The sequence below is a fragment of the Pelmatolapia mariae genome, linkage group LG1 (assembly GCF_036321145.2).
Source record: "Pelmatolapia mariae isolate MD_Pm_ZW linkage group LG1, Pm_UMD_F_2, whole genome shotgun sequence".
Lineage (NCBI taxonomy): Eukaryota > Metazoa > Chordata > Actinopteri > Cichliformes > Cichlidae > Pelmatolapia > Pelmatolapia mariae.
This window is the reverse complement of record NC_086227.1, coordinates 39,645,602-39,672,548: the sequence shown is the minus strand read 5'-3', so window position 1 is coordinate 39,672,548 and position 26,947 is coordinate 39,645,602. Positions and strand designations below refer to the sequence as shown.

The 26,947-nt window shown below is 45.1% G+C and overlaps 1 protein-coding gene across 5 annotated transcripts in view; it reads left to right on the top strand.

Annotated features, from left to right (window-relative positions):
• Nucleotides 1-26,947, top strand: part of adamtsl3 (ADAMTS-like 3) — a 196,988-nt gene that overhangs the window by 139,633 nt on the left and 30,408 nt on the right. For all 5 annotated transcript variants that reach the window (XM_063480938.1, XM_063480946.1, XM_063480955.1 and 2 more), the window contains 10 exons: nt 386-497; nt 596-734; nt 2,301-2,351; nt 4,835-5,045; nt 5,786-5,933; nt 6,807-6,891; nt 12,442-12,725; nt 12,805-12,934; nt 25,087-25,297; nt 25,386-25,565. In XM_063480938.1, the coding sequence (XP_063337008.1) occupies nt 386-497; nt 596-734; nt 2,301-2,351; nt 4,835-5,045; nt 5,786-5,933; nt 6,807-6,891; nt 12,442-12,725; nt 12,805-12,934; nt 25,087-25,297; nt 25,386-25,565 (1,551 nt within the window). The remainder of the gene's footprint in view (nt 1-385; nt 498-595; nt 735-2,300; nt 2,352-4,834; nt 5,046-5,785; nt 5,934-6,806; nt 6,892-12,441; nt 12,726-12,804; nt 12,935-25,086; nt 25,298-25,385; nt 25,566-26,947) is intronic.

The following is a 26,947-nucleotide window of genomic DNA, read 5'->3' as shown; positions in this document are numbered from 1 at the left end:
ATCTGTCTGAAAGCTCGGTGTGTAGACGATGCTTTCAGTGCACAAAGCTAAATCTTATCCAGAGCTGCAGAGTGTGTGATGAATGACTCAAACGCCTTTTATATTAAAAAAGGAGGGCTGCTGGAAAGTGCTCGTCTTACCAAAGCAACAGTTTGAAAGCTGTAAGGATCAAGTCCTTCACTTTATGATGGGAATTTCAAAAGCCTTAAATCTCTTTGCAATTTTTACAGGTTCATCTTTTTAGGACTAAATGCTTGAAAACGGCTGAATTACTGCGTAGATTTGGTTTGATAAACTCAGCGGAGGCTCCTCTAACATGCAGAGCTTGACTTTGTCCTTCTTCCCTCTGCCTGCTGTGTCCACCCTCTTCTGTTGTGCTGTGCAGATAAAGTACGGAGGCTCCAAAGACACCGTTGTCCAGTTTCTGTTCTACAAACCAATTCGATACCAGTGGAGAGAGACTGACTTCTTCCCCTGCTCGGTCACATGCGGAGGAGGTGAGCTGACCGTCGTCGTGATTAAAAATGCTTTTAGCTTCACTTAGAATCTTTTAGAGTGTGAGAGCGGTAACAGCGTGATCGCTTCCCTCCCTCAGGCTACCAGCTGAACTCTGCCGAGTGCACAGACATCCGGTCCAACCAGACGCTGCCCGAGCACCACTGTAACAGCTACCCTGAAAACACCAAACCCACTCCGAAGCTCAAAGAGTGCAACATGGACCCCTGCCCGGAGAGGTGCGGACAGCTGGTGGCTGTGCAGCGTAGCAGCTTCGGCATCTACACTGTTGTACCTGTTTATAGTCATCGTCTCCTTCCTCTGCTGCAGCGTGTTAACTGTAGCCGACAGATTAGCGTCAACGTTTTTAAATCTGGCACGCTGACACCACAGCACGCGAGCTCCACTGTTGAAACTGGGAGCTATTGGCCTTCCTGGATCAAATACCAGCGTCCCCCACTTTGGTTTCATTGACATCAATGAGGAATATTTTCATATTTTGAAAAGAAAAAAGAAAGATCCAGCTGAATGCATGCACACGTCTTCATTAAACATATCATTCAGATGATCTAACAGATGCACGAGTCTGTGAGCCGCTTTCAGCCTGAAAGTTTAGTATCAAAGGTCGGGTCGCTGCCTAAAATGTAAATAAAGACACAATGCGATGGTTCGCAAATCACATAAAGACATATTTTATTCACAACAGAACACAGAAAACATATCAAATATTTAAACTGACAGATTTTAATATTTCATATCAAATATGAGCTCATTTTGAATTTGATGGCAGTGACGTGTCTCAGCCTGCCGTCCACATGTGCAGGTTAAAGCTCCGTCATGGAACGAAGAAGCCAGATGTGGCCGGGATCCAGAAACAGCGCCGTCTCCTCCGGACTGAAGCTCCTTTAAAATGGACTGAAGCAAAGTGGAAACTGATCGGAGGTCAGATCTATCTAGATTTTCAGGGAAGGCCTTCATGTTTGAGCAGGACGATGTTAAATCAGCAGCACGGCTTCATAGGAGAGGAGTCCAGCTGCTGAACCGGCCCGCCTGCAGCCCAGACCTTTGACCAGCTGAGAACATCTGGAGCATCATGAAAGCAACAACAGGACGAAGCAGAGCAGCTAGAGTCCTCCATCAGACCAGAACGGGACATCGTCCCTCTGCAGCTGCTCTCCTCACAGACCGTCACAGGAGCTGTCCAGCTTCGAGAGACGTGTTGTTGCCTTCAAATTCAAAATGAGCTCATGTCTTTCTTATAATGGTTCGTTTTGTCTTTGGGGGTTTTATTGGGGTTGCACAAAGCAGACTGTGAACACGAGTGTTACCTGAGCTGTGTCAGAACCTTTATTATTAAAGGAAAATGATGGATTAAACAAATATGACAGAATGTGTGTGATAGTGATTTTAACAGTGTTTGTAGGAATATATGTTATATATGCTGCAGACGTTCGTCAAACAAGCTCTTAGCGAAGCTTCCTGTAGCTTTCATCTGGACTTTCTAGCGGGCGATTCAAAGCAGGTTAAAGCCCGTTACCTCCATGTGACAGAGGTCACAGTGGCTCATTCCAAAACCATCCAGATTACTACAAACCAGGCCAAAAAAACAAAATATGGAAATATCAGAGACGTTTATCATCAAACTAAGAAGCAGTGATCCTAAACAACAATGTCTTCAGCGTTTGCCTTTCACACCCTATTACTTTATTCTGACTTTGAAGGACAAACGTGTGCGGCACTTATCATGTACAGTATGACCTCAGAGCCTGCTGTGTGGTTATCATTGTCACATTTGTCTCCTGCAGTGATGGATTCAAAGCAGTGATGCCTCATGACCGCTTCCAGCCTCTGCCTCGGTGAGTACCTCTAACTCTTGAGATAAAATCAATGTGTTAAACGAACCTCGGTGCACTCTACAGTAAAAGTAAAGTACATTAGAGCCTCACACAAACCACTGCGATCAGATTTTCAGTTATAACTTTAGTTAAAAATACTTTGTTAGTTTTTGCTAAGATGATTTTGTCTGAAAGTATACACATTGTGAGTTATTTTTTTAAAAAAATCTTCCTTCCACAAAAGTCTGACTTTTGATCTTCAGTCGTAAGAAAAATGAAAGAGTTCCTCCGTGGTGTTCCACAGCGTTACCCTTCAATCAACAAAAGCCTCTCGCGTCTTCACTCTGACTCTTTTCTGTTCTTTAGGGAGAGAGAGCTCCACCGTTTGTGTTTGAATTTTGGATGTAGTTCCAGCTCGCCTCGCTCAGCGACTGCTGCGCTGGTCTCACTGGTGACTGTTACGCTCTAACAGAGGAGAGAATTATGCTTATTATTTTTGACATGATGGTGTCATATGTAGAGCCTCAAAATTAAAGTGGCAAAGCCTGCAGTACCTCTAACGTCCAGCAGAGGCAGCAGGGAGTCAGTCCCCATAGACTCCCATGTTAAAACTTTACAGCAGAAACAAACTGTTTGGTCTCTGTGGGTCAATTCTCCTTCATAACACCTGTACAGGGGGAGGATGGTTTTATAACTCACCTGTTTAAAGCTTATTAAGGCTTAAAGTTTGCATTATTAGGGGCGTGGCCTCTTTGTGGCCTCTGCTAGCTGTCCGTTAGCTTCACCTGAACTGGACCTCTGCACTCTGTTTGTGCTGTTGGAGCATTTTAATGACATCATGTGACCAATAACATGGCTGGTGTGAGGTCACTGTACTAACAGACCGTCCGAGGAGGTGGAGCTCCGGTCTTGGTGCACAGTGAGGGTCTGGGATTTCATGTTTGTTGTAAGATTTTTACATACATGCATGTAAATGTAGATATTCTGAAGAGCTTCATTTAAAATGTGTGTGTTTTCCAGAAGCACACACTTAAAGCTGCAAACTTTATGCACTGCAGATGAAAGCATCTCTATGAGTGTAGCCTCAGTTTCCCACTGACGTATACACCGTGCATCACATGGAAACCCCCAGTCCTGAACTGTGTGCATCCATCAGCCACTCTAACCTTTGACCTACCTTTGAACTCTGTGCAGTGTGCGAATCTCCAGCATTTTGTTGGACTGGAAGAAGCATTAGACATCGTTGTCATTGTCAGTAGAGTTGCATAATGAGCGTGGCTGCAGACAGCCTGGTTTGAAAAAGGAGCTGGAGAAAGACAAAGACAGTTATGCAGTGCAGTGATGCTTCCAGCTCTAAAAGCCGTCGGATGTGGAACGCGCATTGATTGCAGTCTATCGAGGCTGATGCACCACTTGCAATAAGACAGACTGTTAATCACCGCACTTATCTAATTACAACATAATGAGACAGAGTCCTGCAGTCTTAATTGTTCTGAAATGGCCTCGTTAATGTCCCTGACCTCCTTTCTGTGTGACAGAGTGTAACGGTGTGCTTGTACTCATTGAGTGCTGAATCTATAGCTTACATAAGTGTAAAGTGGAATCGACATTAGCTGTGGAAAAGTGTCAGAGTTGCTTCGTATTTCAGGTGACATGTTCCTGCCTCTCCGACTCCCCCCGTCCTCGTGTTCCCACCTGGATGTGTCGGATCTGGGCCTGCACTGATCCACATGAGGCTTCCAGGGGAAAGGAACGGGATTCAGACGTGTTCCACGTTGGTGCATAAATGTTATTACATCATTACTTATTAAGATTATTCTCACAGCTTTTATGAAATAAAGTGACCTTTCGATCAGACATGAAAGCAGCGAGGACAGGGGAAAGAAAAGGTTCAGCCGCACTGGATCTAAAAATATGAGAGTTTTTGTTCGTGTGATTTTAAAGTACTTTAACCCTTTATTGACCGGCCCTTCAAATTTACCTGTAAAATGGGCCCGCCGGTGGGCCCATGGTCAATAAAGGGTTAATATGGGGTGGCTGTGGCTCAGGTGGCAGAGCAGGTCAGCCACTAACCAGAAGGTCGGTGGTTCGATCCCAGGCTGCTCCAGGCTCCATGCCAAATATCCTTGGGCAAGATACTAACCCCATGTTTGCCTACTGGTGGTGGTCAGAGGTGGCGCCAGTGTCCGGCAGCCTCGCCTCTGTCAGTGCGCCCCAGGGTGGCTGTGGCTACAATGTAGCTGCCATCACCAGTGTGTGAATGAGTGAATGTAGTGTGAAGCGCTTTGGGGTCCTTAGTAAAGCGCTATACAAATGCAGGCCATTTACCATTTAATTGCCTCCGTGCGCTGCCTGTCACAGGTGCTGCTGACCTCGCTGCCAAATCACGTCCTCCACACTTCCAGGTGTTTCTTTCTATGCAGGAAGGTTCTTCCACCTCCTCACCTCCACACCTTAGTATCTGGGTACATAAAACTCATTTAGCCTCTTCTGTGTGTGCACAGCTGGGAGCAGGGCCCCTGGACCCAGTGCTCAGTGTCCTGTGGTGAAAATGGGGGCTGGCAGGATCGCAGTGTGCTGTGTGTGGAGGAGGACACCCACGGGCAGTTCTCCCAGGTGGACGAGTGGAAGTGCACGCACTCCCCGCGACCTGTTGCCCGACAGATCTGCAACACATTCGCCTGCCCCCAGTGGGTGGCCATGGAGTGGTCACAGGTCAGTGATTTCAGTAGCTGAACATGAAATGATAATGAATCCACTTTTAAATGAATAAGTTAATACAGGCAGGCTCATAGAAGTCATGTGACCTGTGTCAGACTCACGATCTTCATCCCTGGAGATTCATTGACACAACACTTCCTGTTATTAATATTGTTGGCGGTGGTTTTGTTCTCCATGTATGATGTTTAACATGTTAGTCGAAACTTAATATCTGGCACTCGCTGAAGTACTTGAAAATGACAAAATTACAAATATTGAATTATTAAACTAGTTTCAGCTGCAGTAAGACTCACACCAATAAGTATAATTGAAGTATAATCAAACCTGCTGTAAGGTTATAAAACAAAATCACTTCTTTCACGATTTCCTCACCGGGGAATATATATGTCTGTATAGTGATTTACAAAGCAACATCCACTATGCTGTTTACTACTGCTTTACATTTATAATAGGGTGTTTTGTAGAAACATCACACGTCTCACTGGATGTGGTGCATGTCTAAAAGAGGACTAACCATTGCAGTGGCAGGTCAGACTCTCTGGATTTGCTGTGTCTAAGCAGTTAAAGTGTTTCTGGATCAGAGATGTTCAAACGCTCAGTGACCAACGCGTCAATCAGCGCTCGATTCACTGACAGCAAACCTTTGCATGCAAGAGTTTGATGCAGCCTTAATTACTGAAGATGGTTAATTCATTTGTGAGGTAACGTGTGTGTGTGCTACCGTCCCGTCGCAGTGCACGGTGACGTGTGGCCGAGGGCTGCGCTACCGAGTGGTTCTGTGCATCGACCACCGCGGGCAGCACGTCGGAGGCTGCCAACCGTCACTCAAGCCTCACGTGAAGGAGGACTGCCTGGTCCCCGTGGCCTGCCACAAGCCCAGAGGTGGGACACTGATGTGTGTGTACCTGTTTAGACATCTTTGTGGGGACCAAAAATTTGAATGTTACTATAACGAGTTTGAAGGTATTTTTGAGACTCAAAATGTGGTTTTAGTGTCAGGGTTACAGTTAGGTTATGGTTAGGGTTATGCATCCATTTTTGATGGTTTGGGTAAGCGGCTAGGAAAAGCACTATGTCAATGAGATGTCCTCACTAAAATAGCAAAACAAGAATGTGTGTGTGTGTTTTAAATAAGCTAAGACCACAACTGAGAAGCTTTTTAAGTTTTAAATGTTTATTTTACAAACATTATGAGATGTTTTAATATTTTTGTTCCATTCGTTTCTGCTGTGTGTGACTCAGGACTCTTTGGCACTCATGCTGAGCCTGTTAGCTGTGTGTGTGTGTGTGTGTGTGTGTGTGTGTGTGTGTGTGTGTAGTATTATTGCTGTAAATGTAATTTAATTGGAAAACACTCGTTGTACAGTGGACTGTATAAAATTATTAGGGCAGCGCTGAGCTGTGGAGCACAGGAGGGTCTTTAGCAAATATTTAAATCTGTCTTGTGAACTTTATAAAAGACAGGAGATAAATGTGAAGATGAAATGTGTGTCTTGGCTAAATAACATCCATTTGGAGGCCGGCCTCCCTCCCAGCTCGCACTCGCTGTGTCAGTAGATGTCCTTTAATGTGAGACTGAGTCTGACGGACTTGTTGCTGTGATAATGGAAAAAGTTTTTTTTAAAAGTACCACAGTACCAAAAATATTTCCAGTGCTGAACTTTTTCTAAGAAACAAAATTCTGACCTGTGGCCGAGCTCGGAGCAGCTGATGGTGAACATCAGACGTGTTTCTAATTTTTTGTCTCTCTGTCAGAGTCCCTGCCAGTGGAGGCGAAGCTTCCCTGGTCAAAACAAGCCCACGAACTGGAGGAACACTACACCGCTACAGAAAACCCCACGTGAGTGCAAACACACATTCTGACAGTTGCTCAGATGCGTTTGATGAAGACAGAAGCGAACATCCTGTGAGCTCAGGATACGACACTGTCAGGGTTATCGTCTGCTCTCCAACACACTTCAGTGCTTTTTAATAAACAGCTTGTCTTCTTTTCATGAATACGAATCATCCCCTCATTAACTCTGCTGTTATCAGCTACTTTCACAACGCATCTTAACTTTACAACAAACACACACACACACACACACACACCTGATCCATTCAAAGGTGTCTCCATTCATTCAGTCCTTTGTTACTACAGCACGTCACAGCAGTGCTTTAGAGAAAGCTCTGCACAGATGTGCTGCATGGTGACAGATGTGTTCTCCTAGTTTATCACAGCACACACATTTGTACGTGTAATTTGCAACTGTGTATATATAACACCAAATATAACAGAGAGGAATCAGAAGCATTTAAGAATCACGATAACAATCTGGTCAAAAACATTCTGTTAATCTTTATAGTTTGTTTGATTAGCACTGCTGCACGAGCACAGCAAGAAGGCCCTGAGCTCGATCCCACCGCCTGGGCAGAGCCTCGCTCTCTGTGTAATGCTGGGCTCACACTGTGCGATTTTTGGCTCATTTTGAGCCGATTTTTCAGTCGTGCGACCGTTTTGGGGATCGGCCCGAGTTTCGCCTTCATCGTGTGTCGTGCATCGTGTAGTATACGTGGGGTAACGACCATCTCCCGATCATCAATCGTTTGGTCGTAAGAAAATCAAACCTGTTTGAAATCCTGTCGGCCGTCGTGAGGTCGTCACCGCAGCCTCTCACACTGCGCACGCGCAAGCACAGAAATGAAAGTGAAAAGACGGAGCAGCACAGCGGTGCAGCGTGTGATCTGGACACAAGCGATGGAGGCACAACTTGTAGAACTTTGGCTCATCCGAGCCTTTTCGATGTGGCCTCACAAAATTATCACGACCACAACAACCGTGAAAATAGTTGGATCTACATTGCTGCTCAATCACAGCTGCCTGATCAATGCTTTTTATTAGCAATTTAGCAAAGCTGATGGTGGTGGTGTGTGTGTCTGTGTGAGTGAAAGACAGAGAGGGAGAGCGAGCGACAGATTTTCTGTTATAAGCTTCATGTTATGGACGCACAGTGTGAGCACTCAGGTCGCATCAGAGCATCGGGCCATATAGTGTGAGACCCTGCATCGTGACCTACGAACTTATAACCCCTGCGAGTCAATCGTGCAGTTTGAGCAGAAGCTGAATAACACGACTGGAAAAATCGCACAGTGTTTGCTCAGATTTAGCCCTGCGTCAGGCTGTAGGTGGACCCGCCTCCTGCCCTATGGTAGCCGGGATAGGCTCCATGGATAGTGCGCAAGAGAAGTGAGTGCAGGCAGGGTGGAGATGAGTGATGAGCTGAAGAAGAAGAAGATGATGTTCACAGCGCTCAGTGCTTTAACAGTTCCTACCCATGATGAGCATTTGTTAATAATTTTTCCTTGAACTCATTCCAAGCTGTCTTAGTTTGGGTCATTCAGGAGGAAGTCGTGTTTGGAGAACTCTTCTCCTCAAATAATCCTCACGCAGGCTTGAGGTTGGTTATAAGTTATTGTTCTCCTGGATTAAGTTGGTGGCTGTGTAACCGGTGTGTTCCTGCGTTGTGTCTGATGATGAAAGGTAAAAAGAAAGAAAGACCTCCAACTTGCCCGCTCCAGCTCCTACAACCAAAATGGTGCCGATGGTGCCGATGGTGCAATATGGCAGCCTCGCCTCTGTCAGTCTGCCCCAGGGCAGCTGTGGCTACAACTGTGGTTTGCCTGCATCAGTGTGTGAATGAATAGTAGAATTGTAAAGCACTTTGGGTGCCCAGAAAAGCGCTATATAAATGCAATCCATTATTATTATTATTATTATTAGAACACATGTAATTATAACAATATGTAATTTATGACCCGGTTACAGCTGCTGGACAGACAGCACATCAGAAGGTTGTGTAGAGACCTCCTGTCTCCTCCGGGACAGCAGCTGTGTCTCAGTACTCAGCCTCCGACATCCTGTGACTGAAAACGGGACGTATTAGTTTGTTGATACTTAATCGTCCATAGAGAATCGTGGCTTTCATCATGCTGCATGTGCACATTAAACCAAATCCAGGTCAGTTAACCTCCTGTAGACCCTGGAGCCCTGCTCCAAAAACATCACGCTCACACATGACATGAGGTGGCTGACTTGGTTGGTGGGTTACTGCTAGTCCTACATTAGGTTATGCTAGCTAACTGGTGACAGAACAAAAGCTCAGAAATAAAGTGTTGGGTAAAACGAGGATAAACTGTGCACTTTCACTCTGTCTCTTCAGCAGTAAGTGTTCTTCATCATGTGTTAGCTGTACTGTTCGGGTTTGTGAAGCACTTGAAAAGTGAGGAGTGAGGAGTCCACAGCCTGTTTCTCTGAGCTTTATTACCAAAAGTATTCACTCACCCATTCAAATGATTGATTCAGGTGTTCCATCACTTCCATGCACACAGGTGTATGAAATCAAGCACCTGGGCAAACCTGCAAACATTTGCGAACGAGCGGCTCTCAGGAGCTCAGTGAACTCCAGCGTGGTGCTGATGCAACCTGTGAAATTTCCTTACAAATGCACTTCTGGGAGAATGGTCAACCATTCCCATGAACACACTGCGAAATATTGTAGAAAGCATTCCCAGAAGAGCTGAAGCTGTTACAGCTGCAAAGTATTTTTAGACTTTTTGTCCTGACGGTGTGAATTTAGCAGAAAAGTTTGTGTCTGTTATTACAGCAGATGGTGAGCGCCTGATCGCCAAAGCAAAGGGTCTCCATACTTTCATACTGTTGTAGCTGAGATTTCAGCTTTTATAATGAGGAGCACGTTTGTTTTATTTAGTAAAACTTGAACTCTTGAAACACTGTGTAAGAGCTTCATGTTGCTCTGACACAGTGTACGCTTTTTTTTCAGGTAGCATAAACCCTTTGCAGGTATATCATCCTACACACACACACACACACACACACACACCAGGACTGTGTGACTCTGTCCGGGTGTGTTTCCTCTCCCACCGCGGCTGATGATAAGCATGTGATTATCGCCTGCTGCTCAGGGTCTGGTCAGCTCTGATAGCCTCCCTGGGATCCATCAGCTTTCTGAGCTCACACACACCTCAAACACTTGGCAGACACACATTTGCTCATCAAAGACTTTGCAAACACGCTCTTGAAACACCTCCCACGCACGCGCCCTCAGCGGGCGCCAACAAATCGTCTTCACACGCAGCCAAGCAAATCTGAGCCACGTTAATTTGGTGAGCGTGTGAGGCTCATACTGGAAACGTGGTAATTACACCGCATGCTGCAAAAAGCATATTAAAGGGGAGAAACACGTACTGTTAACACTGACTGCGATGCTCATCGGGTCTCTTTGCATTTATACATTCCACCTGAGCACAGCACAGCTGACAGCAGCATAGGTATAAACATGACCACACCCTTGCATTATTAGGGGCGTGGCCTCTGTGACTGACAGGTGGCTGGTGACACAGGCTTCACCTGAACTGCACATCTGGACCATGTTTGTGCTGTTGGAGCCTTTTTGGGATTATTATATGGCTGCTGTGAGGTTAGCCGCACTAACAGATTGTCCAGGAAGTCTGAGCTCCAGCTTGGGTGAAATAGCAGGACTGTGTCTGTGGATGCAGTTTGATAAGCTAGTTAGCATTAGCATTACAGATAATGAACTCCAAGACCTGTAAATCATTTGTGGGACGCACCGCAGACATCAGAGGATTACCCAGAAGTCCTGCAGTCACGGTGGATCTGTTGATGCAGACGAGGCGTCTTTAATGTTGTGGCTGATCGTGTACATATACCGTGGTTTTATAAATCCAGCCTGATCGCAGCTATATTCTGCAGCCTGTTTGTTTCCCTCCTTATTTCTGCACGTTTCCGTCTCACCTGTCAGACTGTGACTGAGCTCTAACCTACCTCCCAGTGTCTAAATATATGCCACCTCCCCTCCAGGGAGCTGAGAGTCTGACCTCCAGGGAACTTATCTCTCTGCTTATTTGTCTTAACAAGCTCACGGTCGCACATTTCCTGCTGTGCATCTGCCAGTCAGCAGCTTCAGGCTGTCATTACATAAAGCAGCTCCAGTTATTATTCTTCGCTTTACTGCCAGGCAGCAGTGATTCCAGCGGCGTTGGCTGTACTGTTTCTTCAGTATGACGGTGTGCTTGTCCATCATATTATCTGCTGCGTATAGACAGAGTTACCTGTTTGTGTGTGCCGGTTTTACACGTTCACTTGATTCCATAAATGACTGTAGAGTGAAGAAAAGGGGAATCACTTCAAATGCTTTATTTTTCCTACAAATGATTTTCAAACTCAGGCATCGCTCTGGGATCTGTGAATATCGTTCACTTCGACAGGCGTTATTGATGAATCTTTGGAGGTTGGACAATGTGAAATTCAAAAAAGAAACTCAACACGATATTCAACAGAAAACAGAAAACACAAAAAGAATAATCATGCAGTTCAATCAAAATCCTTTATGAAAACATGTTTACATGTATGGAAGCTAAAATACCACAACCTTCATATCACAGCTCAGTCACAGTTATAGAAATGTAAAACTTAATGTTGAATTTATCAGAAACATATCCTCTCTGGAATTTTCCATTTCTTTATTGGCCCAAAGTTCCCCCCAGCAACAAGCTCCCTTTACTGCTAACTTCCTCCAAGTACCGCAAACCTGCATTATTTGTAGTGGCCAGCAGGGGGCGCCCCCTCTGGAAAACAGCATGTCAACCACATGTTGTTAGCCAATGAGTGAGCGGCGTCCTCGCTCATCACGTCCAGTTTGCTGGCAACGATGTAAATGCTCCGCTCGAGGCTCCACTCACCAGTGGGTGATGTCACGGTGATGTCACGGCTGTCTTCCTACAGTCGAGAGGCTCAAGCGAATGATCTCACTATACAACACGCAATGACACGGAAACAACACATACATGTTGACGTGTAGGAATGGTGGAAACACACTTTTATATTTGAAATATGTATAAATACGTAGACTTTCTACTGACAAAGAAATCCTGAAAAACTGAATCTGTGGACGTCTGGCAAATCAGTTATTCAGGTTTTAAAGCCTCGGGTGGGTTTTAGAGTGGGTGCGCTAATTTATTTTATCTTTTATTTTGCTTAAAAATGTTGAGAGTGACCAGAAATATCAGGATGATGAGCACATTTGTCTTAACACAGACATGTAAGCATGATTATACCAGTCACACATGTAAGTGGTCACCCAGCAAAGGTCCATTCAAGCCAAAGAAGTTTAGCTTTAGTTAACTGTAATGTCTTTGGTGCAAATAAAATATTCATCACACTCTAAAAATGTTAAATGAATAAATTGCAGATGCAGGCTCTTTAAGCTCGTAACAAAAAAAAGGTTGGAAATGAGCTTTGCAGACATTGAAGTGACCACGTGACGTCACCACTGAAGGACTTATTGGAGACTTTGGCTCTCGTCCTGTGCAGATTCATACCCAGGCCCTGGTCCCCTTGCAGTACCACCTGCGGCCCTGGCAGGCAAACTCGGGAGGTGAAATGTCAGGTGCTGCTCACTTTCACCAAGACGGAGGTGGACCTTCCAGAGGAGGAGTGTGGCGGGGACAGGCCCCAGCTGGAGAGGCCCTGCAACCACGGGCCGTGTACCAGAGCCACCGCAGTCCGAGACCACGGTGCTCCTTTGTTCCAGGCTGACGACCTGCACAGCTGGGACTTCAGAGGCTTCACTGCCTGCTCGGCCACGTGTGCTGCCGGTGAGGTTTGCCGATCGGATGCTCGCAGCTGAAATGCTGATGCTTCTTCTAAACATTTGTCTGTATTTCCTCTGCCCAGGGAAGCAGACAGCAGTGGTGAGGTGTGTGAACAGGAAGCAAGGTGAGGAGGTGGACGACGCTCTGTGCGATCCATCCAGCAGGCCGTCGGTAATGATCCGCATCTGTAACCCTGAGCCGTGCCCCCCGAGGTAAGAGACCGCAAGGTCACCGAAGACACGGAGAAAGCTCACAGTCTGCATGAGCAGAATACAGTGATGGGGCTGAAAGCTGAAGCATTTGTGCATCGCAAGCATGAATATTAGTGCTTCTTCTGTCAAGGAAGAAGGGCGGGGTTGCTTTTTAATAGCTGTACTAGCAGCTACAGCTGCCTGTGTCAGGCCACGCCCCTAATAATGCAAACATTAAGCCTTAATACAATTTAAACAGCTGTGTTACAAAAACATTCTCCCCCCTGTACAAGTGTTATGAAGGGGGAAACTGTCTATAGACAGGGGTGCACATAAGTGGTCTGCAGGTGCACATGCGCTGTCAAAATAAAAGACGCGCACCAGATAAGAAGTTGCAATGCACGTTTGCGTACATAAGATTTTCTGGAGGAGGACAGACATTTGTTTAGAACTCTTAAAGATGTCGAAGAAGAAAGCTCCTTTAAGCAATTACTTTGGTGTTCCTCCACCTCCAAAGTAATGTCAGGAGGAGTCCGAACCGCAAAAGAAGCGCTTATTCTCGGATCAGTGGTTGCAGGAGGTGAGCTGGCTTTAAACAAATGATGAACGCACAGAGATGCGGTGCAGAATATGCTGTGAAAACCCCACTCTAGCGGACAAAAACAGTGCCTTTATATGTGCGCAAACGCACGTTGTAACTTCTTATCTGGTGCACGTCTTTTATTTTGACAGCACATGTGCACCTGCGGACCACTTATGTGCACCCCTGTGTATAGAGACCAAACACTATGTGCATCAGGTTGTAAACAGCCTCTGCTGGACATTAGTGGAACTGCAGCTTTTGGGGATTTCCGTGTGTTTGCTTCATCTGTCAGCTCTGCTCTGCATACGCGGGTAAAGGTTCAGCAGTGATGGCAGTTTATGCAGGATACTCTGTCCCTTATAAAAAGTATCTTCAGGAGAATAGCAAGAAAACCTTTTTTTTCACAGTCTTCAGCAGCGACTGGCACAGATGTCATCATGTGAACAGCAAGTGTTGCTCACATGAAAACCATAAGATGCAGTTCTATCTTTAAGCTCTCGAGCTGCTAGATGTTGACGTTTGATTGAGATGAATAATCAGAGGAGCCAGTATCTCTTTTCACCAGCAGATGCTCTCGAGCAGAAATAACCACAGCCTTGGCCCTCTGCGACACGTTGGAGTGTTTACAGCTGAATTTTCTGTCCTCTGTAATTTGTGCGCTTGGCTGCCGGTCAACCTTTCAGCAGAATATCAAATGCAGGCTCACATCACCTGCTGGGCTCCTATTGGCTCACAGAGAAGAGTTTTTAGAAAGCCTTTCTGATTTAAATTTTATGACTTCCACAAACAGCGTGTGCATTATTGAAGCCACGCGCTTTCCAACAACCAAAGACAGATTTGACTCTGCAGTAAAAAGCCTGGTCACAGACATCAGTACGATTAGACACACACACACCATACACACTGATCGGTCTTAGTTAAATCATTACTGTACATGGGTGTGTGTTCATGTGTGAAGGTGGGCGGTTCCTTCAGCTCCATCTTTAACAGGGTCATGAATGAGCCTCCACAGCTTACAGTCATATTTCTCCACACTGACCTCTGACTTCATATAAAATGCAGTGACTTCAGTATTTTATCCTGTTTCATTCAAATACAAATTCACGTGAAACTTGTGGTTTATTGCATTCTGCCTCGAAATATCACAGTGACGAGTTTTGTTGTTCCGATCAGTTAATTCTGGTATGATGTTGAAAGAAGCTCCAAAAATGAAGGCAGAGCAACAACAATGAAGCTTTTATTAAGCTGATAAAGTCCGGAGGCTGGTTCAGTCAAAGCTGGAATCCAGGGAACGTCTCCAGAACGCCGCTTTGACAAACTCCCACTGGATCAGCTCCCAGTTCAGGGACAGGAACGACGGGAAACTCATCCAGTCGACTTTGTGTGTCTGTGCATGAAAATGTGCCATCATCAGTGGAGCTGCGGTACGAGGATTCACCATGGCGACGGGTACATAAACAGCAGAGCCTCCGTTAGCCGAAACATGACTGTGTTTCAGTGAAGATCGCTGTGAAGATACGTTAACACCATAACTCCACCGAGTCATCAGTTATCCAACCTGAACAGATGATAATGCTGGATTCCTGCCACAGACTTATTACAGTCATTTTTTACACAGGTGACGCGATCTGAATATTAAAATGTAGATCAGATAAGACGCCGCGCCCTCCTAATAGACCTCTGGGTTCAAAGTCATTTTCAGAGCCTGTGATAATGATGGAAACGATGTCTCAGCTCAAACAGCTCAAATGCCTACTGTACATTTAAAACCCACTGTAAGGCTGTCACAACACATTCAGGTGATCTGTCAGCTGGATCCCAAAAACCACCTCAAGTTACATTTAGTCACCTGCAGCCTCTGTGACCTGTAACAGGATGGATCCACCGGTGCGACTGATGTGTTGAAACTAATGAGGGCGAGTTTTTAACTCCATGTGCTTCATGGAAAACGCTCCAAAGCATAAAACTTGGTACAAATTTGTGTATTTGTGCGTGCCAACATTTGGCTTGATTTTCTTTGCTGCGCCTTAATGAGATGTGACAGCAGAGAGGGTGGAACGCTGATGTCAGCAGTCTAGACTGACGGAGGAGATAAGGCTGTGCCAGCCCGTCTCTAAATCACCACCGCAACCCTGTGAACGAGGCGCCGGGCGCTCTGCGTCCGGTCTGATTTCAGAAGAACAGAGAGTGAGATAATGCTCGCTTATTTTATAAACTGAAGCTCAGTAGAGGAAAGCTCAAATGAAGATGTGGATTAGAGCCGGGAGTGCAGCGAGAGTTTGTGGGCCGATGTAATCGCCATGTTTACTGAATAAACGCAATAAGACGGCCGGGCTGCGGTGAAGCGTCCGGGAACACCGGCAGGCTGCGTGGCTGCTGAGCACCGAGGGATGCTCCTACTGATGTCAGAGCAACACACATTCTGGACTAAACAAAAAACATATAATTATATAACACAGTGTGTTAGCGCACAGACATGCTGTATCAACCCAAAGACACGTCACAGTTATTTACTGTTGAATATTAAACACACACACAGTTGTGCTTTACTGTAAATTCCCACAGAGCATCGAACATGTGACGCAGGAGCCAGAACTGCCTCAGCATCCGCCGACAGTCACGATGGATGTTTGTAGGTCTTTGTTCTCATATTCCTGAGATTCTATTGAAGCATCATAACCGGCTGAGGGAGGCTCAGCCTCTACAGCAGCGTCCGCGACCTTTCTGCACCACCGACTGGTTTAATGTCCGACAATATTTTCACAGACCAGCCTTTAAGGTGTTGCAGATAAATACAACAAAATAAAATGATACGACCGAGGCAAAAACTGTGCTATTTTGTAAATATAATAATAAACGCGAATTCACTGTGTAATTGTGTAACTTTATTAGCAGCTTCCTCTTGAAATAAACTCACTGAACGTTGTTAACGGTGGCAGAAGAAAAGGAAATCATTGATATTGTTGGGAAATCACAAACAAAAAACTCTACAGACTTTGACATTGATATGGAAATCGTTAAGAAAGTTATCGATGGCATCTCCAAACCTTTAACATACATTTGCAATTTGTCTCTACAAACTGCTGCATTCCCAACACAAATGAAAACAGCTAAAGTAATACCACTGTTTAAAATGGAGATAGACACAAATTCACAAATTACAGGCCTGTTTCTCTACTTTCACAATTTTCAAAAATACTGGAAAAAGTTTTCATTAATAGACTTGACAAATTTATAGATAAACATAAAATAATAATGGACAGTCAGTATGGTTTCAGACCAAATAGATCAACATCCACGGCATTAATGGAACTAATTGAAAATATCACCAATAATAGATCAAAGACGATGCACAGTTGGTGTTTTCATTGACCTAAAAAAGCTTTTGACACAATTAATCATGAAATATTACTTGATAAGCTGGCGTATTATCAACAACAACAACAACAAACTTTATTTATATAGCACATTTAAAAACCAGTGGTGTTCCAAAGTGCTTAACATTCAAAAGGGTGAGATGAAATAACAGGGAGAATGAGGACTATGGTAAGGTACCAAAACGAGCTGGCAGGTTGAATGGCATTAAAACACACAAGGCAAAAGAATTGCATATAAAAGCATAAAAGAAAGCAAAACAAAATGTGAAGGATAAAACAGTCAAAATTAAAAATGAATTTAAAATAATTAAGAATAAGCCGAAGATAAGAAAAGCGTTAAGCTGACTATCAAGCATGGGCTAACTGGTAGAAAAGGCGAGGCTAAATAGGTGGGTTTTTAACCGCGATTTAAAGGAATGGATGGAATCAGACTCGCGTATAGCGATGGGGAGATTATTCCATAAATCGGGTGCAGCCAAGGCAAACGCGCGGTCACCTCTAGTCTTCAGCCGGGATCTCGGGAGTACCAAGAGTGACTGGGAAGATGATCTTAACGCTCTAGTAGGGGTGTATGATCTAAGTAGCTCGGTAAGGTAGCTTGGTGCTATATTGTTGGCAATTCGGTAAGTAAGCAGCAAGATTTTGAATTGAATGCGGTACTTAACGGGAAGCCAATGCAGATCAGCAAGGACAGAGGTGATAGAAACACGCCGCTCACTACTAGTAAGGAGACGAGCAGCTGCGTTCTGAACAATTTGAAGTCTATGGAGGAGAGTAGAGTTAAGACCAAAGTAAAGTGAATTGCAATAATCCAACCTAGATGTCACAAAGGCGTGGATAAGCTTTCCAAGGTCCCTATGTGGAACATAATGTCTGGCCTTGCTAATAAGACGCAATTGATGGAAACAAGATTTAACAACAGAAGACACTTGTTTATTGAGCTTAAAAGAGCTATCCAAAAATACACCCAGGTCACTGACAGTGTCGGTGAGGAAACTGTTAAAGGAACCGAGGGCGTCACAAAGTTGGCCACGGGGGACTCTACTGTCAAACACGATAATTTCCGTTTTCCTGTTGTTTAGAATAAGAGAGTTACCTGCGAGCCAATTTTTGACCTCACGCATGCACTCAAAGAAGCCATGGAGGGACATAGAGGGATCATCAGTTAGCTCGAAATATATCTGTATATCGTCGGCATAACAGTGATGTGCGATGTTATACTTCTCAAAGATTGTGCCTAAGGGCAGCATATACAGTGAGAAGAGCAGGGGGCCAAGGACAGATCCTTGAGGCACGCCGCAGGAGACAGGTGCAGCAGAGGAGAAATAAGGGCCAAAATTGATCGAGAAGGACCTATTAGAGAGGTATGACTTAAACCAATCTAGGGCGGCACCTCCAATGCCAACTGTGTGTTCAAGCCTCGCTAATAGGATGTTATGGTCTACCATATCAAAGTCCGAGGATAGATCTAGTAGGACCAAGACTGAAGAGCGTCCGGAGTCGGCAATCAGAAGGAGATCATTGAGGACTCTGAGCAAGGCCGTTTCAGTACTATACCAGGGTTTGTAAGCAGACTGAAATTTATCATAGATGGCATTCGTATCCAAATATGGCTGGAGTTGTGAAAGAACGATCCTCTCCAGTATTTTAGACAGGAATGGAAGCTTAGAAATCGGCCTATAGTTCCCAAGATCGTTATGATCAAGGTTCCTTTTTTTAAGAACGGGCTGGACGACAGCGTGTTTGAAGGCTAAAGGAACAGAGCCCGCAAGTAGTGAAATATTCATTAGGGATAGGATGCTGGGTCCAATTACACTGAAGCAATCCTTAGCTAAACGAGATGGAAGGATATCATAGGCAGGAGAGGTGTTCTTTGATTGGTCAATAAATCGCTTGAGAGTATGGAGTGACACCGGCTCAAACTGTTGAAATGATGATGAACAACCAGGTGTGGGAATAAAACTCGACACTGAAGAGAGCGAGGACTTAAGATGTAAGACTTTACAAATAAAATGAGTTAGAAAATTTTCACAGAGAGAAGGAGAGCACGCCAGTGGCGTTTCAGGACAGGGGTTGACCAATGAGCTGAAAACATTAAAGAGGGATCGGGGGTTGTGACCATGAGTAAGAATAATTTTAGACAGAAAGTATTATGGCATTAGAGGAGTGGTGCTAGAGTGGGTCAGGAGTTATTTGAGAGACAGGCAACAATTTGTGAAGCTTGGTGAATATCAGAGTGCCTGGACTTTATTTGTGGAGTTCCACAGGGGTCAGTATCGGGACCAAAGCTGTTTATCCTGTACATCAATCATATATGTAAAACATCTGATATATTACAGGTTATTTTATTTGCAGATGATACAAATATTTTTTGTGCTGGAGAGAATTCACAGCAGCTTTTGGAAATTGTCACACAAGAAATGATTAAACTGAAAACATGGTTTGACAGAAACAAGTTTTCACTAAATTTGAATAAAACTACATTTATGTTATTTGGAAATTGTAAAAAAGATGCTGGAGCAAAATTGTTGGTAAATAATGTTGAAGTAAGTTTCTCATACAAAATTTCTGGGTGTGATAATAGATAAAAAAAAAAATCTGCTGGAAACCTCACATAAAGCATATACAAGCTAAACTGTCCAGAAGCATCTCTGTTCTGAGTAAAGCTAAACATTTTTTGCCTTCCAAATCACCCCGGGTACTTTACTGTACACTTACACTGCAATATTTGGAATACTGTGTGGAAATCTGGGGAAATACATACAAAACTTCACTTCAACCATTATGTAAAATTCAGAAAAAAGCAATCAGGATTATTACTAAAGCAGATTTAGAGAGCACACTAACATCATGTTCTTGAAATTAAAAATTCTGAAGTTTATGGATCTTGTAAAATATAAAACTGCATAACTTATGTACAAAGCCAGATACAATATGTTACCAGGAAATGAACAGAGGATGTTTTTTGACAGAGAAGGGGACTATGAATTGAGGGGAAAATTAAACCTGAAGACTCTTAAAGCACGGACAAAGGTTAAAACCTTTTGTGTTACCATTTGTGGGGTAAAACAGTTTTCCTGTGGACCTACAGCAATGTTCAAGCATTAGTCAGCTCATAAAGATGTTTCGAAAACTGCTTTTGGAAGAATATGAAACTGATAAAGTTGATCAGCCATTGTATATGTAACTATGCTATCTATCACTGTAGCTATGTTAATACATGTCCTTCATTCCTTGTTTACTGTGTGGGGTAAGTGATGATGGGAATCAGGGGTAACAATGAACAGTGGGATTCAACAGAATGCTGAGCATGGGGTAGGGACTAATAAGTATGTTATACTTCTTCCTACTCCATTTCAGACTTAATAATTGTAATTTCATGTCATTTAGACTATTTTATTTTATGTATTTTCTCTTTTTTGTTTTGTCTGAGCACATACGTGTGTGTATTTACATATATATTCCTATGTGTACATGTAAATGCAAGTATATGTACTTGTATACATTGTTTTTTACTGTATATGTCTGAAATAAAGATACAATAAGAATAACAAATGCACCAACAACATTGAGAGTAACATCCTCCTCTCTGCCCCTTAATGCTCTCTGGTCGCTATGGTAACGTGTAAATATTTCTTTCAAAATAAGACACACAACTACAACACGGGAAAGACCCAGGGAAACCGAGTTAACGATAAAAACCCTGAAAGCTATACATTTCACACCCGAGCCTCAACTCCCACGGCCCGGTCCTCGGCCCGGGGGTTAGGGACCGCTGCTCTACATCATCACACCAGCAGCACCAGGCTGACCAGAAGGTTCCCAGCTGAGTCTGCGCTGCACTGTTTTCAACAGCCTTACACATGGAATAAGCAAAGTCCAGCTCTGCCAAAGTGCCATTAAGCACAGGAAATGATGAGCACACAGTGGCCTTACAGTATATCCTTTATATCCAGTGTCGTTAACACCAGTTATAAGTCTTCACGTGTGTTTGTTGTAACATTAGTGAGAGGATGAAGCCAAAAACACATCTCAAACACACAAATCTGCTTCACATTGTTCCCAGTTTTACACTTTGATTACATATTCTGATTATGACCCGTTTTCTGAATCCCAACAAGCGTAATGTGCTCCTAATATTCAGCCAGCAGCGTGAGTGGGTGTGTGAGCTGTAAGTTTCCAGCACATTTCCAGGCACCGGATGGATGTTTGCCCGTCCAGTAGTCTTACAAACCGATTCACACGCAGTGATTTATCTCTCCCTCCTCCTCTAATGGACATTTACAGGAAGCAGCTGCAGAGTGCAGGCCCTCACACACACACACACACACACACACACACACACACACACACACACACACACACACACACACACACACACACACGATTTCAGAGTACGGTGCATCATAGATTCATTTGGAGACTTACCTTAACCTTAAAATATGTCTTCACATTAAAATGTGATGATTTATGTTTTGCTGACTTGCTTTTTCTGCTCATAACATGATTGTGTGAACAGATTTAGGTCCCTACAACATGAGTAATACCCCTCACTCCCGGGGTGTAGCCCGCTGCCTGACAGTTTGGGAGTCCAGCAGCGAGAGCGCGGGGAGGTGGAGAACCTCCCCTATTCCCTCTTCTGCTTTGCGTCTATAACTCTCTCCCACTCAGCCTGTGCATGTGACTGCTATACATCATTCTCCTCAGCTGGGATTGGTGTCTCTCCCTGTGGTTTCTCTGACCTTGTGAACTGAAAGAACACGATAAAGAGACCTGCGCTCTGTATGAGGTCTGTGTGTAGTTTGTGGTCCACCGCCGTCAGCAGTCAGGTCGGACATTTGGGAATAATCTTGTATCCCACACAGTGAGAGTGGATTATGCAGCCTTGTCCTTGTTGGGGTTTTTTGTGCAGCAAATAACTGAGACCAGCAGCTCAAAACATTATCTATGAAGTGAAAAATACAGTGATGAAAAAAAATAAAGGAACACTTTGAAAACACGTGAGACCTCAACGTGAAAAGAATCATGCGGGATATCTATACTGATGTGGACCTGGGAATGTCAATAATCAACCTACAGAGGGCTGAAAAAATGATGCAGCTGGCGAGTCACATTTGTTCATATTTCATTGCAGCAGCTCAAAATGATACTCAGTAGTTTTTAGGGCCCCTGGGAGCTTGTGTATAAGCCTGATAGTGTCAGGGCATGCTCCTAATGTGACAACAGATGGTGTCCTCCCAGATCTGGACCAGAGCATCACTGAGCTCCTGGACAATCTGAGGAAACATAACATCCCAGAGGTGTTGTGTTGCATTTAGGTCAAGTGGACGTGTGGGGAAGTTAATGGATCAGTTCCTTCATCCTCCAGGAAAGCAGCAGGAAGCCAAATGAACACAAATGCCAATCAGGCTCCACAATGCTGGGCCCTCACCTTGTTGGTCCCTCCCCTGGTTGGTCCCTCACTTGGCTGGGCCCTCACCTGGTTGGTCCCTCACCTGGTTGGTCCCTCACCTGGTTGGTCCCTCACCTGGCTGGGCCCTCACCTGGTTGGTCCCTCACCTTGTTGGTCCCTCACCTGGTTGGTCCCTCACCTGGCTGGGCCCTCACCTGGTTGGTCCCTCACCTTGTTGGTCCCTCACCTGGTTGGTCCCTCCCCTGGTTAGTCCCTCACCTGGCTGGGCCCTCACCTGGTTGGTCCCTCACCTTGTTGGTCCCTCACCTTGTTGGTCCCTCACCTGGTTGGTCCCTCACCTTGTTGGGCCCTCACCTGGTTGGTCCCTCACCTGGTTGGTCCCTCACCTTGTTGGTCCCTCACCTTGTTGGTCCCTCACCTTGTTGGTCCCTCACCTGGTTGGTCCCTCACTTGGCTGGGCCCTCACCTGGTTGGTCCCTCCCCTGGTTGGTCCCTCACCTGGCTGGGCCCTCACCTGGTTGGTCCCTCACCTTGTTGGTCCCTCACCTGGCTGGGCCCTCACCTGGCTGGGCCCTCACCTGGTTGGTCCCTCACCTGGTTGGTCCCTCACTTGGCGGGGCCCTCACCTTGTTGGTCCCTCACCTGGTTGGTCCCTCACCTTGTTGGTCCCTCCCCTGGTTGGTCCCTCACCTGGCTGGGCCCTCACCTTGTTGGCCCCTCACCATGTTGGTCCCGCACCTGGTTGGTCCCGCACCTGGTTGGTCCCTCACCTTGTTGGTCCCTCACCTTGTTGGTCCCTCACCTGGCTGGGCCCTCACCTGGCTGGGCCCTCACCTGGTTGGTCCCTCACCTGGTTGGTCCCTCACCTGGTTGGTCCCTCACCTTGTTGGTCCCTCACCTTGTTGGCTTACTGACAACCCCTGACCAGTCGCTCACTCTTGGTGAGCTTCCTTTCCAAGCTGACAATTCAGCTTGTCTAATGGTTTAGTGGATTTGCACAGGACTTGGTTTCAGGCTGGTTGTCACGATGTGTTTAAGGAACTTTGCCGCTCGTAGTCTCTTAATAGCTGTTAGTCCCTTGTTGAGGACAGGATGCCTGCAGCGGGGTGTAGAACTTGGCTTCTCCCCATCTCAGGTGATGCTTGCTGATCAAAGCTGCTCCGATGGCCCACAGTGGGCATGTTGGTGACTCCACTTTCCCCACACGTGTAGATTTGGTGGTTGAGAAAAACTGAATCTTAGAAGTTACCTGATCACAGGAGCATGTCACACAGGTATCACTCTTTCTGACTTAACCGAGCTCAGTACTGACGCTCGTGGGTAACTGGGATCTGGGTGTAAACCCGCTCCGATTCCTCAGGGTTTCCCAATCGAGTCATCAGTGCAGCGACATGAGAGAAGCAAAGCAAAACTCAACACTAAACTAAATCTCTTCCTGCTGAGCCAAAGCACACAGAAGAGCTTGAAAAAGACACAAACTGATAAATCATCAGGTCAACCAAGCAAAAACCCAGATGTTACTGAGCTCATTATCTCTACACAAAACAGTGTGAAGACTTTTTTTTAAATGTGTTATTACAGTTATAGAAAATGCATACATTTACACTGCGTTCCACATCATTATGCATGCGACATTTCAATTAGTTTTTGCTTGTGTTATTCTCACATCTTCTGAGATAACTGCTGTCAGTGTCAGATGGGGTTTTTAATTAGTTTGTGAGGTCCTGTTAATTATAGAGAAACCTCCTTAAAGAGGTCGTTCAGCTTTATTAAGAGAATCACAGTTTTCGGGCAGCGTGTGGAGAGAGAGATCTGTCTGAAGTTAAAATGAGGCGAATAGTGCAATGTCTGGCAAGAGACATGAAAAGCCGAGGTCATCAAACTGTGAATGGAGTTAGTCACGGCACAGATGAATAAAAGTCTTTTAAAGAAAGTTTCTGTGTGAGAAATTCAAGCAGATATATTCTGTTCATGTCCGGCTCAACATTTGGATTCATGGACTTTGCTTTGCATGATTCACAGTTCAAAGTAATCCTTCTTTATCTGATGCTGGCCTCAGTGCAGCCCCTCAGTTCATCCTCTGTCTGGTATAATTTGGTTTAGCTCCTCCCCCTTTATAGTCATCCTACCTTTATGCCAATTTTGTTTGGCTGCCCCTCACACACTAAAAATGAGGTGGGTGGGGCTTCAGTCCAAAGCCTCTGGCTCCTCCCACCTGAGCACTGACAGTCACGCCTCCTGCCACACAGTTTAAACTGCTGTGAGCGTGTGCATCAGTGCAACCACATGATTGGCTCATAGATTTCCTGGTCTGGCTGTTGATTGGCTCTTCGGCACCGTCCATGCAGTTACAGATCTCCTTCTGACCGCACAGAGCAGATTTATGAGGAACAAGCTTGTTGTTCACCTGCAGCTTGCTGTATGCATACGGTGCATGCATCATAACACAACACATCTGTGATGTTTTGTTTGAGATGATGCACAGATGATGCAACATCAGACATGTTTTACATAACCGAAGCGCAGCACGGCTCTGCATCGTGATTAACGTCACCTAAAAATGATGCTGGACAGAGTGAGAGTGTTTCAGAAGTGAACCCTCCTTTCATCTCCCCCACATGAGATGCCAACATACCTGAAGCCTCTCGTCTCTTTATTTGCAGTACCTGGGTATTCGAATGTGTTTGATCATACTTTTATAAGGTGACACAAAGGTGTCTTTTAATCCTTTGATTAATTCTGTTGCTTCAAGGATCGAGCTCGCCTCTTTCGCTGTCTGAAGCTCTGTCTCTCTCGGCAGGTGGGAGGTGACGGCGTGGACGGGCTGCTCTGCGTCCTGCGGTGTCGGCATACAGACCAGGAGTGTGTTTTGCATGCGTCTTTTGTCCGTCGACCAGCAAGATATTCAGACTATTTCAGAGGACGCGTGCACGGATTTCCGACCTGCCATCCTGCAGCCCTGCAACCAGGTGGACTGTCCTCCAGCCTGGGAGACCGAGCCCTGGCAGCAGGTACGGACTTTCTGAGCATGTGTGTACGGAGGGTGATTAATGCCCTGTCCTTCTACCTCCTCGCTCTTCTTCTGCTTCCTCCCTCCAGTGCTCCCAGACCTGTGGTGATGGTGTTCAGGTGCGGAAGGTGTACTGTAAGCAGCTCCTGTCCACGGGAGCCTACAGGCGGCTGGGGGACGACGCCTGCCTGGGAACCAAGCCCACTACAAACAGAGGCTGTGGCAATATGGACTGTCTGCCCTACACAGCAGGAGGAGAATGGGGAAAGGTGAGCACACAGTGCAGAAATGTCATATTGTTTTTTCATATTGTGCAATATCCGATTTAAGCTGAAGCTGGATTGTACTGCCAGTGTCTTTAATTAGAGTTAGATTAAACAGCTTCAGCAGGAATCAGAGTGCAGTAGATGGGCAGGAAGCGTGCTTAGAGGCAGGCCTGATCAACCAGAGGTCTGTGCAGGCGAGCAGGGTTAGGCTCATAGACTCAGGTGTACTCACAAACCCAGCCTGCTCTGGAGCTTGTTTTGGAGAGACGAGATCATTAAGCATGAAACCATCACATGTGGTCTTTGTCTTTTCTTCACGAGCACTGGTAAGAAAAATACCCTTTGCTTGTTTGCTTGCAAACCTCGATATAGTGATGTCATCCTAAAAAAGGACCCTGAGCCTTTTCTCCGTACATGAAATTTGCACGTCAGCGTTATATTCCTGCCTGTTTCCTGTGTTTGCTGTTAGAGAAAACCTACAGCTGCCTTCCTGTGTCTCAGTGATAGCAGGAAATCAAGTAACTTTAAGCTGCTTGCCTCAGTATTTCAGTGATTCGGGTTAAAATATGGTCGGTACATTTAGATTTTTTCTTACAAATCAATTTTGGTGGTTGCCATGGTAACACATTCCTGCTGGAGAGCCAGGCTGGTTCAGGTTCAGCCCCTCAGGTAGATTTGTTTTGCAGTTAGAGAAGCAGGCAACCGTTCTGCAGACATCAAACTCAGACAGCGAGCGGTTTCCTTGGAAAGAAAATAAACAGGAGGAAAGAGAGAGCGCTGCAGAACTTAAAGAACAAGAAAGGCAACAAATTATAAACACTAATACTATAAATACAATGATTCACATTAAAAATGAATAAATGGAACAGACATGTGAACAGTTTGCTATAGCTTAACCAGATGAACAATAACAGCTGGGACAAAACAGTTTCAGGCCATTAAAACACTGCACCAGCTTCAAAGTAGCGCTCTCTGCCAAAAAAGTACAAATCTGAGTCCAGGAACAAATCAGTCACTTTTTCATGATTTCAGGTTTTGCCGTATCCTCCCACTTTATTTATGCTAACACACTGGCAGGTAGACTGGGCCACTGAAAACCATCTGATTGCAGATGTTTGGGGTAACTAGAGCCAGATGTGGGTGTGCTGAGCTCGATATGTACTAAAGGTCCCACACCAGTATACCTGACGCCCACCTACTGGGGGAAGAACACACACCTGGTACCAACTTTCTAAAACTCATAATGTAACTTAATAACATGAACCATTTCTCACTGTGCAACAACCTAAAGTTATATAATGTTAACAGAGAAGGACAAACATTAGCCTTACACTCACAAACAGACCAGCTCTATTCTGCCAGCTCAATGGAATAAAATAATAGAA